This window comes from Syngnathoides biaculeatus, chromosome 15 (assembly GCF_019802595.1).
Source record: "Syngnathoides biaculeatus isolate LvHL_M chromosome 15, ASM1980259v1, whole genome shotgun sequence".
Classification (NCBI taxonomy): Eukaryota; Metazoa; Chordata; class Actinopteri; order Syngnathiformes; family Syngnathidae; genus Syngnathoides; species Syngnathoides biaculeatus.
The window spans coordinates 13,222,501-13,236,753 of NC_084654.1; the positions used below are offsets into that span (position 1 = coordinate 13,222,501).

The 14,253-nt window shown below is 39.4% G+C and overlaps 1 protein-coding gene across 6 annotated transcripts in view; it reads left to right on the top strand.

The window, feature by feature from the left end:
• Nucleotides 1-14,253, top strand: part of prkcha (protein kinase C, eta, a) — a 38,122-nt gene that overhangs the window by 9,237 nt on the left and 14,632 nt on the right. For all 6 annotated transcript variants that reach the window (XM_061843021.1, XM_061843027.1, XM_061843024.1 and 3 more), the window contains 9 exons: nucleotides 1-6; nucleotides 9,640-9,703; nucleotides 10,541-10,694; nucleotides 10,770-10,804; nucleotides 10,875-10,948; nucleotides 11,190-11,319; nucleotides 11,436-11,572; nucleotides 11,676-11,804; nucleotides 11,905-12,078. The exon at nucleotides 1-6 is cut by the window's left edge and continues 365 nt beyond it. In XM_061843021.1, coding sequence (XP_061699005.1) covers nucleotides 1-6; nucleotides 9,640-9,703; nucleotides 10,541-10,694; nucleotides 10,770-10,804; nucleotides 10,875-10,948; nucleotides 11,190-11,319; nucleotides 11,436-11,572; nucleotides 11,676-11,804; nucleotides 11,905-12,078 — 903 coding nt within the window. The remainder of the gene's footprint in view (nucleotides 7-9,639; nucleotides 9,704-10,540; nucleotides 10,695-10,769; nucleotides 10,805-10,874; nucleotides 10,949-11,189; nucleotides 11,320-11,435; nucleotides 11,573-11,675; nucleotides 11,805-11,904; nucleotides 12,079-14,253) is intronic.

Consider the following 14,253-nt stretch of genomic DNA (forward strand, 5'->3'; position numbering starts at 1 on the left):
AAATGGGTGAGTCACGATGCAGATTCACCTGCTACATATTTACATTCGTGTTCATGCATTTTTTTTAAATAGACAAAACAGACGCCAGACATTTCAGAGGGGGGGTTCTCTGGGCCCTACATGATTGGACCCTTACGCCCCCCCCCCCTGTCAAATTTGCCACCGTTTACATATTACAAATTTTACACCATTTTCTATCCTGGAAGGTGAAGTCCTGCATATTCCTGGTTCAACATTTGCCACTTGTCATACTCGTTCCATGGATTTGTTTTTAATGGATCAATTTTTTCCTTTCTTTTTCACTCAACTCACCTATTTGCTGTTTTTGTACTCCGGCCAGTGAAATCAAACTAGTGCTTTGCTGTCATCTTTTGGCTTCTGGGTGAATTTCAACATGTTGAAATAAGGTGAAGAGTTTCATTCAGACAAAAGTAGTGCTTTGTCACCATCTTCCGGAATCTGTAGTAGTGATAGACCAATGGACCGAGCCAATTATCACACCGTATTCACGTCAGCCAGATGATAAGATCAATTTAAAACTGGGTAAACTTAAGGGAACTATATATGAATGTATGTATTTAAAATCTCCCGGGCTAGTTTCTTCGATCTCAAACAAGGCGGCACAGCAAGGAACTGGTTTCAAATTCGGCCCTGCCTGTGTGGAGTTTGCATGTTTCCCCGTACCAGCGTGGGTTTTCTCCAGGGACTTTGGTTTCCTCCCACATCCCCAAACAAGCACGTTAGGTTAACTGAAAACTCAAAATTGCCCTTCGGTGTCAATGCAAATGGTTGTTTCTTTGTGACCAGTTTGTTTGGCTGATGACCAGTTCAGGGTGTACCCGGCTCTCGCCCAAAGATAGTTGGTAGTTAGCTTGGACAAGCTGGATGGGAAACGGATGCGTGGATCTTAAAGAGCTGAACATTTCAGCTGCATTGACATTTTGGAAAACTTTTACTGCAGAAAATTTTACAGAGGTATATATTTAATTTTCTTTTAACTTTGACATTCTGTTGAACCTGGAAGCTCCCAGCAATTTTTGTTGTTTAAAAAAAAAAAAAAAAGTTATGTCAAATATAAAAATAACATCGAAAATGTGAAAATCTGTTTGATAAACCTATGCTTGGAGTTATTGAAAAGAAGTTTTGGAGTTTGAATTGTTGAATATTTTGACTATTTTCCTTTTTACAGCAAATTATTTCAAACATGAATTATTGACCTCTTTGACAGGTAATATTCAGCAATGGGCCTGTGGGGGGGATATCGGTCCATCCCTGATATAGAAGCAAAATAAACCTTTTAAGGGACAGTGTCAATTAGTTAAAAGACGTATGGTGTCATAATGGTCCATATTTTACTATTAACATCTTTTTATGTACTTATTGCTTGTGCAAATGAAAGCGGCACATCAGTGGGGAGAAATGGAGTTCAAATTCATTCTGTTGCCAGTGAGGAAAAAGGCATGACCTGTAGTATAAAGTGGCAATTTTTGCTCACATTTTATATATTTGTCGCTGTCTGGTGGAATCCACCCACCTCTAAGATGACAAGTTTTTAGGAAAAAAAAAAAACACCTGTAAATGCTGTGTGGCTGGGGTCGAGAATCGAATGTCGTGCTGTAAAGTGTTAGTATTAATTCATATTTCGTATATCGTGGCTGGCAGCTCCAAAATGACAACTTTTCAGGAAATCCCAAAAAAATAATTACTTGAGTTTCTAAACCTTGGTCTGTTGAAGTTAGTATTATGCTGTCTTTCTCAGATAGTACCAGGAAATTATGTTCAATTGCTAATTTATTTGTGTGTTATCTATTTAAAATGATGCAAACATGGCGGGCGAGCGTCACATCCTTCCAAGCCTCATGAAGCCAAGCAGTTATATACAATACCGTGTGTGGTTTAATGTCCCAAAAATGTCAAGAGTCATCACCAATATTTACGTGGACATCTCGTTATAAGCGTTTCCTCTCCGCTTAAGGGTCAAGCTTAACCCTTAAGCTAACATTCCAGGAAAAAGCTCGACGCGTCCGTAAAGTAAAAAAATATCAGGCCACTTGTTCTGATATCTTCAGAAGTGTAAGTGGGCACAAGTACAAATGCCCACATCAATTTAGGTGACTGATCGCAGTTTTGGGCAACGTCTTGCTTTTGGCAAGGAGACCCTGTTATGAAACCCAGCGGCGCCCATTTAAATCTGCATCTGTTACACAATGACACGATGTAGCCTGCAGAAACGCTTTTGTCATCTATAGGAACTCTTCAAATGTCTTTGAGGAATTTATGACGCAATCGGCGCAAAGTAAAACAGACGAAACGCATTGATAGATGTGGAAATGAATCTGGAACAATTACTTCGTGGGATCACTTGGTGGTTTTCTTTTAAACAACATGGCTTTATTTTCATGCCCCCCCCCCCCCCCCGCCCCAACAAGTCTACTAGTATGTTTCACTATCACAATATTTGGATTTGAACCCTTTAAATGCCAGGTTCCGATTTGAATCATTTATGACAAGAAACCCCATGAAAAAAACAAATTACTGTATTTTATTGCTATAAATTGTAGAGGGATAAGGCTTTGGTCGTGATTGGAATTTCCGATATGTGAAAGATTGACAAAATGCATTGATTAAACTGAATAAATATTTAATAAAAATATGTATATTATAACCAAGATTAAATATTTAGGATTGTATAACAGGGTGGCACGGTGGATCAGCTGGTAAAGCATTGGCCTCACAGTTCTGAGGACCCGGGTTCGATCCTGGCTCTGCCTGTGTGGAGTTTGCATGTTCTCCCTGTGCCTGCGTGGGTTTTCTCCGGGCACTCCGGTTTCCTCCCACATCCCTAAAACATGCAACATTAATTGGACACTCTAAATTGCCCCTAGGTGTGATTGTGAGTGTGGTTCTTTGTCTCCATGTACCCTGCGATTGGGTGGCAATCAGTTTGGGGTGTGCCCTGCCTCCGTTGACAGCTGGGATAGGCTCCAGCACTCCCTGCGACCCTCGTGAGGATACGCGGCAAAGAAAATGGATGGATGGATGGATTGTATAAGAAACATGTTATGTGCGTGTTCTTTTCATACCACAAATGTGTCCAAAATGTCTTAACATATTATAAAACATCAGAATAAAGGACACCCCCCCAAAAAAATACAAAACCTTTTGAAATTCTTAACTCATACATAGAGAAGTTAACTATTATTAACGTTTGAATCAAACTGAAAGTAATACTACACACCTCTGAAGATGCTTCACTTCATTGTTTCGAAGTGGAAATAATTTTTTTAGCTTTTTTCATTTCCTTGTAAGTAACCATGATACTTTTAGCTACATGAGCATCTGCAGTACTTGGTTACATCATTTGTGTGATTGGTTTAAGGCAGCCAAATACTGTAGCTTTCTATCATAAGTTCTATTTTTGGTTTGTGGTTAGCGTCACACTGATACCTCTTTGCTAAAACTCGTAAATTTTGTGTGTATACAGTGCCTTGTGAAAGTATTCGGCCCCCTTGAACTTTTCAACCTTTCGCCACATTTCAGGTTTCAAACATAAAGATATAAAATAATTTTTTTTGTCAGAAATCAACAAGTGGAACACAATCGGGAAGTGGAACGAAATTTATTGGATATTTTAAACTTTTTTAACAAATAAAAACGCGAAAAGTGGGGCGTGCTATATTATTCGGCCCCCTTGGATTGATAGTTTGCAGCTCCAACTTTTGCTGCAATTACAGCTGCAAGTCGCTTGGGGTACTGTATGTCTCCATCAGTTTTGCACATCGAGAGAAGGAAATTCTTGCCCATTCTACCTTGCAAAACACCTCGAGCTCAGTGAGGTTGGATACAGAGCATTTGTGAACAACAGTTTTCAGCTCTGCCCACAGAGGATTCTCGATTGGATTCAGGTCTGGACTTTGATTTGGCCATTCCAACACCTGGATACGTTTATTTGTGAACCATTCCATTGTAGATTTGGCTTTTATGTTTTGGATCATTGTCCTGTTGGAAGAAAACTCTCCGTCCCAGTCTCAGGTCTTTTGCAGACTCCAACAGGTTTTCTTCCAGAAGTGTCCTGTATTTGCCTCCTTTCATCTTCCCATCAATTTAAACCATCTTGCCTGTCCCTGCTGAAGAAAAGCAGGCCCAAACCATGAGGCTGCCAACACCATGTTTGACAGTGAGGATGGTGTGTTCAGAGTGATGAGCTGTGTTGCTTTTGCGCCAAACATATCGTTTTGTATTGTGGCCAAAAAGTTCATCTGACCAGAGCACCTTCTTCCACATATTTGGTGTGTCTCCCAAGTGGCTTGTGGCATACTTCAAACGAGACTTTTTATGGATATCTTTGAGAAATGGCTTTCTTCTTGCCACCCTTTCATAAAGGCCAGAGTTGTGCAGTGTACGACTGATTGTTGTCCTATGGACAGACTATCCCATCTCAGCTGTAGATCTCTGCAGTTCATCCGGAGTTATCATGGACCTCTTGGCTGCATCTCTGATCAGTCTTCTCCTTGTTGGAGGTGAAAGTTTAGAGGAATGGCCGGGTCTTGGTAGATTGGCAGTGGTCTGATCCTGCTTCCATTTCAATATAATTGCTTGCATAGTGCTCCTAGAGATGTTTAAAGCTGTGGAAATCTTTTTGGATCCAAATCCGACTTTTAACTTTTCCACAACAGCATCTCGGACCTGACTGGTGTATTTCTTGGTCTTCATGATGCTCTCTGCACTTTAAACAGAACCCAGAGACTATCACAGAGAAGGTGCATTTATACAGAGATTTGATTACACACTGGGGGATTCTATTTATCATCATCAGTTAACATTGGATTATTCAGAGATCCTCACTGAACTTGTGGAGTGAGTTTGCTGCACTGAAAGTAAAGGGACCGAATAATCTTGCACGCCACACTTTTCAGGTTTTTATTTAAGAGTATAGAATATCCAATAAATTTCATTCCACTTCATGATTGTGTCCCGCCTGTTGTTGATTCTTGACAAAAAAATGAAAATTTTATGTCTTTGTTTGAAGCCTGAAATGTGGTGAAAAGTTCAAGTAGGCCAAATACTTTCACAAGGCACTGTGTATATATATATATATATATATATATATATATATATATATGTGTGTGTGTGTGTGTGTATGTGTATATTTGTGAGGTTAAGCGGCTTGGAAAATTGATGAATGGATATGTATACAGTTGAAGCCAGATGTTTACATACACTTCAAAAACAAACACTTCATTTTTTTTTCTCACTGTCTGAAGTCAAATAAGACTAGACCTCTCCTGAGTTTTTGTCAAATGTCACAATAATGAGAGAAAGGATTTCTCAACAGAATTTTATGTTAGTTTCTTCAAGGTCAAAAGTTTACATACACAAAAAGTACTATGTCTTTAAAGAACGTGGGGAATCCCAGATGATGAGCTCATGGATTTGAAAGCTCGTGATAGGTTAACTGACAACTTGTGAGTTATTTAACAACTAGGCATGTATTTAAGGCCACACCTCAAACATTCCTTCTTTGAAATCTTGGGAAAATCAAAAGAAATCAGCCAGGAAATCAGAGAGAGAATTTGTGGTGCTCCACAAGTCTGGCTCATTCTTGGGTGCAATTTCCAGATGCTTGAAGGTGCCATGTTCACCTATTCAAACAAGTATTTGCAAGTATTCTAGAAACATCACGGGAATGTCAAGCCATTACTCCGTGTCCCGGAGATGAATCTTTTTTGGTCCGAAATGTGCAATCAACCCCAGAACCAAAGCTTAAGACCTTGTGAAGATTCTTGATGAACCTGGTAAGAAAGTATCATCTACAGAGAAAATAGTCCTGCACCTGCATGGGCTGGAAGTCCTGTGGTCTGTTGAAAGTAAAGTGGAGCTGTTTGGCCATAACGACCAACCTTCGGGTGGAAAGGGCTGGGTGGGTGGGTCTTGTAGACCTGAAAACACCATATCAACTATGGAGGCTTGGAGGTGGCAACATAATGTTTGTGAGGCTGTTTTGCTGCAGCAGGAACGGGAGCTCTACATAAAATAGACTGCATCACGATTAAAGAACATTACATGGAGATGTGAAGGCAATATCTGAAGACATCAGCTAGGAAGGGAAAGCTTGGGTGGAAATGAATCTTCCAAATGGACAATGACCCTCAGGATACTGCCAAAATTATTAAAAAGTGGGTTGAGGATAACAAAGTTGATGTCTTGGAGTGGCCATTGCAAAGCCCTGATCTGAATCCCATCGGGGTGACCGACAAACCTGACTCAGTTACACCAGTTCTGTCAGGAGGAACGGGCCAGGATTTCAGCAGAGTACTGTCGGAAGTTTCTGGAAGGTTACCCAAAACGTTCGATCCACGTCATGCAGTTCGAAGGAAATCCCACTTGATACTAAGGAATTTAATTGTATGTACGTTTTTTACTTCAAAGAAAATAATTTAAATTATCTCATTATTTGGGCATTTAACAAAATTAAATTATTGGGATCCTGAATGACCTGAAACCAGAGACATTTAGCCTTTTTGAAAAAAATAATAATAAAGTTACTCACCACTTACATGTGTTTTCCGCACCTTCAATGAATGGCCTATTTTAAAAGTTTTTTTCATATATAAGATGCACCACATTATAAGGCGTATAGAATAGGCGCTACAGTAGAGGTTGGAGTTATGTTATGCATCCCATTAGATGGAGCTGCATTAAAGGCTTAATATTCCTCGATATATAAGGCGCACCGGATTATAAGGTGCACCGACGGCTTTTAGGTGGGCCTTATAGTGCAGAAAATACGGTACTCTTGACTTAAGTTTTTTTTTTTTTCCACTGAGTACCTTCTTACGCAAGTATATATTAAGTATGTACTACTTTTTACTTGTCATATTATTCTAAAGTAGGAGCACTCTTACTTAAGTACAATATTTGGCTTCGCTACCCACCTCTGAGATCCAATGCACTCAAGTGACTTCACTCATTGAGACTATTTTAGTAAAATGCAAAAAAGACCCAAAAAACATTGGAATTGTTGGCAAACAATGCTATTAAACGTCAAATGTCGAATTCAGAATTTGATACATAAAGTCATGCATGATATTCCGCTAAAAGTAGAAGAAAAATCCAGACGCATACATGGAGGGTATGAATGATCTAATAGAGAGGGTGTGGGGGAAGAAATGAAAACCAAAATTAATATTGTGCTACAGATGGAGCAGGACATGTGCCTCTCTCCTGTCCTGGGTACTCGACAAGAAAAAGCAGAAAAAAACCTTTTGGACGTCATCATTATTCTATCTTACAAAAGTAAAGGATAATGTTGCAATGTTTTTTGTTTCCCCATACATTCATTGTATTTAGTCAGTTTCTTTACGCTGACACGACTGATGTCACCCTGCCGCTGCTTCACCTCTAGCCATAGATATATCTGTGAATGTCACTTTTAGTCGCACCCAATTCTCTTGTGGGGGCAGGGAAGGTGTTTATTTCCTCTTTGAGCAGTGAACACATTTCAGTACACTTTAAGATGCATACGCTAAATCTCGGTCCAGCCTTCGAAAGACTTGATTGCATCTGAAGTGAGATTAAAGACCCACCAAAGACCTTCAGGATGTCGCCATTGATGTGCTCCCGTTGCACACAAAACGCCATCCACCGTCTATCTAGTGTATGTGCTCCCATTCAAGTTCTCACCATGACATTTATGTAGATTTAACTTTTTCCTTTGCCGCCTACTTCCTGGCACCTCATTGTGGTGAATGCTGCTTGCTCAACTGAAACGGCCCCCTTCTTTGAAACAGAGACCCAAACTTCTTCCTCTGTGGATAGTGTATTAGATGTTTCATTTTTAGACGCTACCGCCCCACAATTCACCTTGTGTAACTTTAGTCAACGCAAACACTTCTCTTATAATGCTTGGCAGATAAATATTTTAAGGAAATCTCAAATTAGCAAATAGATTACAGGTGCAATCGTCGACCTGCATGTTGGTTTCCATTTGAGTTGATGTAGATTTCAAAGATGAAGTGAAAAGGAAGTTCAGCTGTAAACAAATGTGTTGTTATTCTCCAGGGAGCAGGTCTCCGTTCTCTGTTGTAGCAAACGCCAACACCACTTTTGGCTCATTGCAAGAAAGACCATCAGATCAACGGTTATGTCGAGAAGTTGGTATATGACAGAGTTTGTTGCCAGTGCCACAACAGAATTGAATTAAAGCAGTCAAAATGTGATTGAAGACTAGTTAGTACAATTTAAAAGGAAAATACATTTGTTTTGTTTGTACAAACACGCTCTTAAGTTTGTTTTGTGACACGTGCTTTTGAAAATTTGTCAGTAAGCATGCTTTGCCATTTTGAATACATTACATAACACTGCTGGGCAAAGATCCACCATTTTCAAGCCAGATTACGCAGTCGAATTGTTGTCAAAGCAGGTAACGAGATCTCCAGTGTTATCAGAGATTGGCATTTACTCACTCACATCGTTATCAGCGCAAGCATCTGATGATAAGCACATAACTGATATTCTCCCCAAAGTTGTCAAGATAGGGGCTGACAATAGCAGTTTTTAAAGTGGGGGGAATGCTCTCAATTTTCAGAATACAAAATGTATTTCCACTGTTGATTTGACCTTAAATGGAACACAGTAGATTCTTTTTTCCAGCCATTCAATACTGTGTGGAAACTCCCAGTAGGGTGATTTCAGTGTGTACTACATGGGATGTCATTGACTGCAAATGCATTTTCTTTCAAGTATAAAAATGTACGATTCTATTTACAATGGTGTCACTTTGTCAAAATACTTTTGATACTCTAAAAATCCATATAATTGTTGTAATATCTAAATGACACATGGCATGTTTTTTTCTCGCACAAATGAAAGATTAATGACTTGGCTTCAATCACATTTTCATTGTTTTTTTTAAACTTTTGTTTTTTTTTAATGAATGTAAAATCATAAAAACCTCTGGCCTAATATCTTGGCATATATTCCTCGCGATACACTGTGCACATAAGTGAGAGTGAGATGTCCCTCACAGCTGAGCAGCAGGCCTCCACACCCAAAACAACTTGCCTGACCTGCTCTGCTTTTTCGGTCAAGGTGTTTAAATTCCAATCACATTATCTGCTTACGAGAACTAGTATGTGTTTAAACTCAGTGACAGTGAATCGACTCTGTGCATTTATCACACTCACCTTTAACTCAGTTATTTATGGAAGTAAATATGTGAAACCAGGATTTGAATTTGAAATGCCACAGAAATCGAAATTTGAATTTGAAATGTAAAGTGATCATATTTTTTATAGTTGTATTTCAGTGTAACTTTTCAATGTTAACAATTCAACCAGCTACATTTCACTCTCTGAAATTCACCTTCTGTGCCACCAGGCAGGGTAACTTCAGGTCAGAACCAAACACACAGCCAATCCAGTTACGCTTTCTTATTATGTGATGTCACATGACTAAGAAAGCGTAACCTTCATAGTTATTACAATTAGTTTTTGTCCTAAAAAAAACAAAGCTTATACATCACTCAAATTTCATTTATTTCACATTTAATACTTTTTATACTATACATGAATGCAAAGATAATGTGTTTTCAAAACTGCTATTCACATACAAAATGTGTGTTTTTATGTCTGTTTGCAGATGGACTTGGAACCTGAAGGCAGCATTTACATCCTTATTAAGCTTAATGGTTCCTTCATTGACGGTGAGGTCACTCGTTTGCATTCGGTTGTTACCTCAAACAAGAAAATTATGCTTTGACTGACTCCTTTGACAATATGTAATTGCCCTGTTTGCATTTCCTAAATAATAGGTAGGTGCTCAAGTACTGAATAGAACTCACACATTGAAACAATTTGCTATCTATATGCAGGTGTACAATAAATGTTTTTGTTTCAAACCAAAAATAATCCAGATTGTTCATTTGTACGGTCTATTCAGCAGCTATCCTCTATTCTTTATAACCTCTATTCAACCAGTATAATACATTAGAAAAGTCTCAGCACACCAGCAAACAAAAATGCCACAAATTCTACACTCTGAAGTAATAATAATCTTCTCTCAACATAATCATTGATTGATTTAGTTTGACATCTGGGTCTGTTTGACTGTTATTCTGCTGTCAAACTGGAAACAGATTCATACACAGGTTAATTGTATCAGTACCTTCTGCCATCTAGTAGAAAGTGCATCACTGTATGTTGCTGGAATTTGTAGATGAGCAAAGGTACATCAGATACAGTAAATAATGAACATTTGGAGACCAATTGAGTGTAATGGAATAATTTAGTGATCATCTCTCACAGCACAGAGGTTGGTAATCACTGCTTTAGAATGCCCATGTGTAATAATAAAAATAACAACAGTCAGGCATGCGTGAAAATTGAACAATGGATGTTTTCGTGTTGCATGACTAGTTTGCAAGTATTTTTTTAAGGAGTAAACGGCATCATTTGCAATTGAGATGCACATTAATTTTTAGCTCATGCGGTGATGTGACATTTCCGGGTTTGCCAATTGATTTTGTGCTTCTTATTTACAGATGAGGCCATCGCACCAGAGAAAAACCACAAGGAGTTTACCAGGAAGCGTCAGGGTGCCGTGAGACGGAAAGTCCACCAGGTCAACGGTCACAAGTTCATGTCCACGTTCCTTCGTCAGCCCACCTTCTGTTGTCACTGCAAAGAGTTCATCTGGTGAGGAAATTAGTCACGCATAAGCCACCGATGCCTGCATCGATTTGAACCTTAATGGGTTTGTCTTTGTTACAGGGGTGTTTTTGGAAAGCAGGGCTACCAGTGCCAAGGTGACCTTATGTTGTATTCTTATTCTCCCCATTGAGCTTTGCAATTGATTTTGAGCTTTTTCCCCTCTAGTTTGTACATGTGTCGTTCACAAGCGCTGCCACCAACAAGTTGTCACTGTGTGCCCACTCATGAAGCGATCAGAGGTACCATCACTCTCGTTTGAACATAGTCCATTCCACATTCTCTTGACAGACGTATCAATGCGTTAAGAAGGTCCATAAATCTAATTTGAACCCCCTTTTTTTCATCTTGCCTCTGTGCTATATTTTATCATCAAAATTTACCTTATTACCTCTGGTTTACACGTTGGGATATTACGTTTAAATGGGTAAAATTGTGTGTTAATGCAACTTTTAAACATCAATGTGTGTGTCTCTTTTACAGAGTCCAAGCCCCGGCTTCAGCATTAACGTACCTCACCAGTTCACCATGCACAACTACAAGTCACCCACTTTCTGTAACCACTGCGGATCACTGCTGTGGGGATTTGTCCGGCAGGGCCTGCACTGCAAAAGTAAGAAACGCAAAAACCAGGATTTAGGCAAATGTCTTGAATAATGAAGTGGAAAAATAAACCCAACATTCTGCTATGTATACTATAATTTTTTGCTCTGTGATTTGTTTCTCCAGTCTGTAAGCTAAATGTTCACATCCGATGCGAAGGCAACGTTGCGCAGAACTGTGGCGTGAACTCTGTTGAACTGGCCAACAAGCTGGCAGAGATGGGCATACTCGCTGCAGAACTCTCCGAAAAAAAACTCCAAAGAGTATGAGCATTTTTCCAAACTGATCATTTCGTTAACACCAATTGTCCTTTATCGTGGATGTAATTACAACGGGCGAGCTTGTCTTTTCTCTTTGCTTTGACAGTTTGGTTCAAGTACGACAAAGATGCCCTCTGAAAGGAGGAAGAGTGTGAAAAGTCAGCCAGAGATGCCTCAATATGGGATCTCAGATTTCACATTTCTTCAAGTGCTTGGCAAGGGTAGCTTCGGCAAGGTGGGAAAGACATGAGAGTGGTGACCAGAAACATGCTGTACAATAATGCCTTGATGGCCTTTCAGGTGAAAGCAAACATTGCCCTGTGTCCTATCTGCAGGTGATGCTTGCGAGACTTAACAACAAAGATCGGGTTTTTGCTGTCAAGGTTCTGAAAAAGGACATCATCCTGCAGGACGATGATGTAGAGTGTACCATGACTGAAAAGAGGGTGCTGTCGCTGGCCAGCTGTCACCCGTACCTCACACAGCTGTATTGCTGCTTCCAGACTCTGGTCAGTGGAGATGCAAGATACACACGTGCCTCTATCCACTTGCTGCTGATGGAAATCTTTGCATTGTATTTCAGTGTAAACACAGTAGTTTCAGAGTAAAGTACACAGTAGTTATGGAAGATTTAAACATGCTTTTGTTGAAGACATTATACAGTAACGTATTTTAGTTTAGGTGGATTCAATCTTTACAAATAAATATTGCTGTTTTTTTAAAATGTCTCTTTCACAATAGTGTACTAAATGCATCATGCACTGACTGCAACATAGCATACAGACTCTTTCCCCCCACAAAAAGAATATCCTGGATCATTTATTTACATAATTCCATTCAAAAAGTTAAACTTTCAACGATCATAGATTCAGGGCCCACAATTTGAACAATTTCAAATATGTTTATTTTTACTTAACATGGGCTTTTACCTCATAAAACCCGAAAAAAAAATTGGGCTCATTAATTCACTCAAATTGTGTTACTTTCAAAACCATATGTTAATCTTCAATACTTGGTTGGGAGTTCTTATTTATTTTTGGGTTTGGTGACCCTCAACTTCCTCTTGCTAATATCCCATTGATTCTCAGTGGAGTCTAATTTCTCAATTAGATCGACTGGCCAGTCAAGCACTGTGACGCCGTGGGACTCAAACCAGGTTTTGATGCTTCTAGTCTTATATGCAGGGGCCAGGTCCTGCTGGAAGATGAAATTTGCATCTCTAAACCCAACAGAAGAAATCATGAAGTCCTCTAAAACATTCTGGTAGAGTGTTTGGGTGACCTTGGATTTAAGAAAGCAGAGTTTACCAACACCTGCACTGGACATTGCACCCCAAATCATAACTGACTGTTTTTATTTTATTGCACACTGGACCTCAAGCAGCTTGGGTTCTGTTCTACACCAGTCTCCCTCCAAAGCCTTGGACCTTGATTCCCGAATGAAAGACACACTTTGCTTTCATTGGAAAAGAGGACCTCAGACCACTGGCCAACATTGGAGTCCCTCTTCTCCTCCTTGGTCCAGTTGAGACACTTCTTACATTGGCTCAGGCTCACAAGTGGCTTGACCCGAGGATCCAAACTGTTGTAGCCCATCTCCACGGACTGTGAGACCGTGACTCCCGCCTCATTCCACTCTTTCTGGATCTCTGCTAAATTTTCAACCTTCTTTGTTTGATATTTCGCTGAAGTAGACTGGTGTCTTTTGTTCTAGTGCATCTTCTACAAGCACATTTTTCCTTCTATTGATATGCTTTGACACAGCACTCTGTGAACAGCCAACCTCCTTACTATGAAACTTTGTGGCTTACGCATCCTATTGGAGGGGATCAATGATGGTCAAATCTGCAGACTTCCCCATACTGAACCCCACTGAGAAATTTAATGATACCAGGTAAAACTTGTGCGGGTGCTTTGAGTTTTGTGTGTGTGTGTGTGGTGTGTGTGTGTGTGGTGTGTGTGTGTGTGTGTGTGTGTGTGTGTGTAACACTGTTTAAAATATTTCCAGCCTGCAAAATTTGGGCTGAGGTCTTCACAGGCATATATATTTTACGGTATTACATTGTATTACTTATTGTATTAGATTTTTCCTTAGTTGTGTATAATATTGTTACCTGTTTATTATCAATATAATTACAGTACGTTATAGAAATTCCCAACATAAATTAGTACATCCAACAGATGATGTTAATGAACTTCGCGTTTTATTTTCAGAATGAAAATTTTGCATGGCATCCAAAACGCTACAAAATACTTTCACCTTTATGTCCCATTAATTGCTAATGGAATTCAAAAAAGTTATTTTTCATTGCATATTCTTTGAACACTGCAAAAGAGCAAAAATTCATACATACTAATGAATGACTGGCTAGAAATTACACTTCTCAAATGACTTTTACTCTCGTTGAGCACTATAGAGCCTTTTGTGTGTTTTAGAGCAGAAACTATTTTTATTTCCACGGGCGACTACGGTGTATTGCATTACATGAATAGTTCAACAGGTGGCAGCAGTTTTCAACCTGTCTAACTGGGTGTGAGGTAATACTTGGCTCTTTTCCTAGCCGGAGGCAAGACAATCTTAATCTTCTTTCTATGTAGAGCCTCCATTGACCTATTTCACCCAGGTTTTGAATAGAACAGCATTAACATACGTATTAAGAGTAGCTCTCCTCCCTCGAACCATTC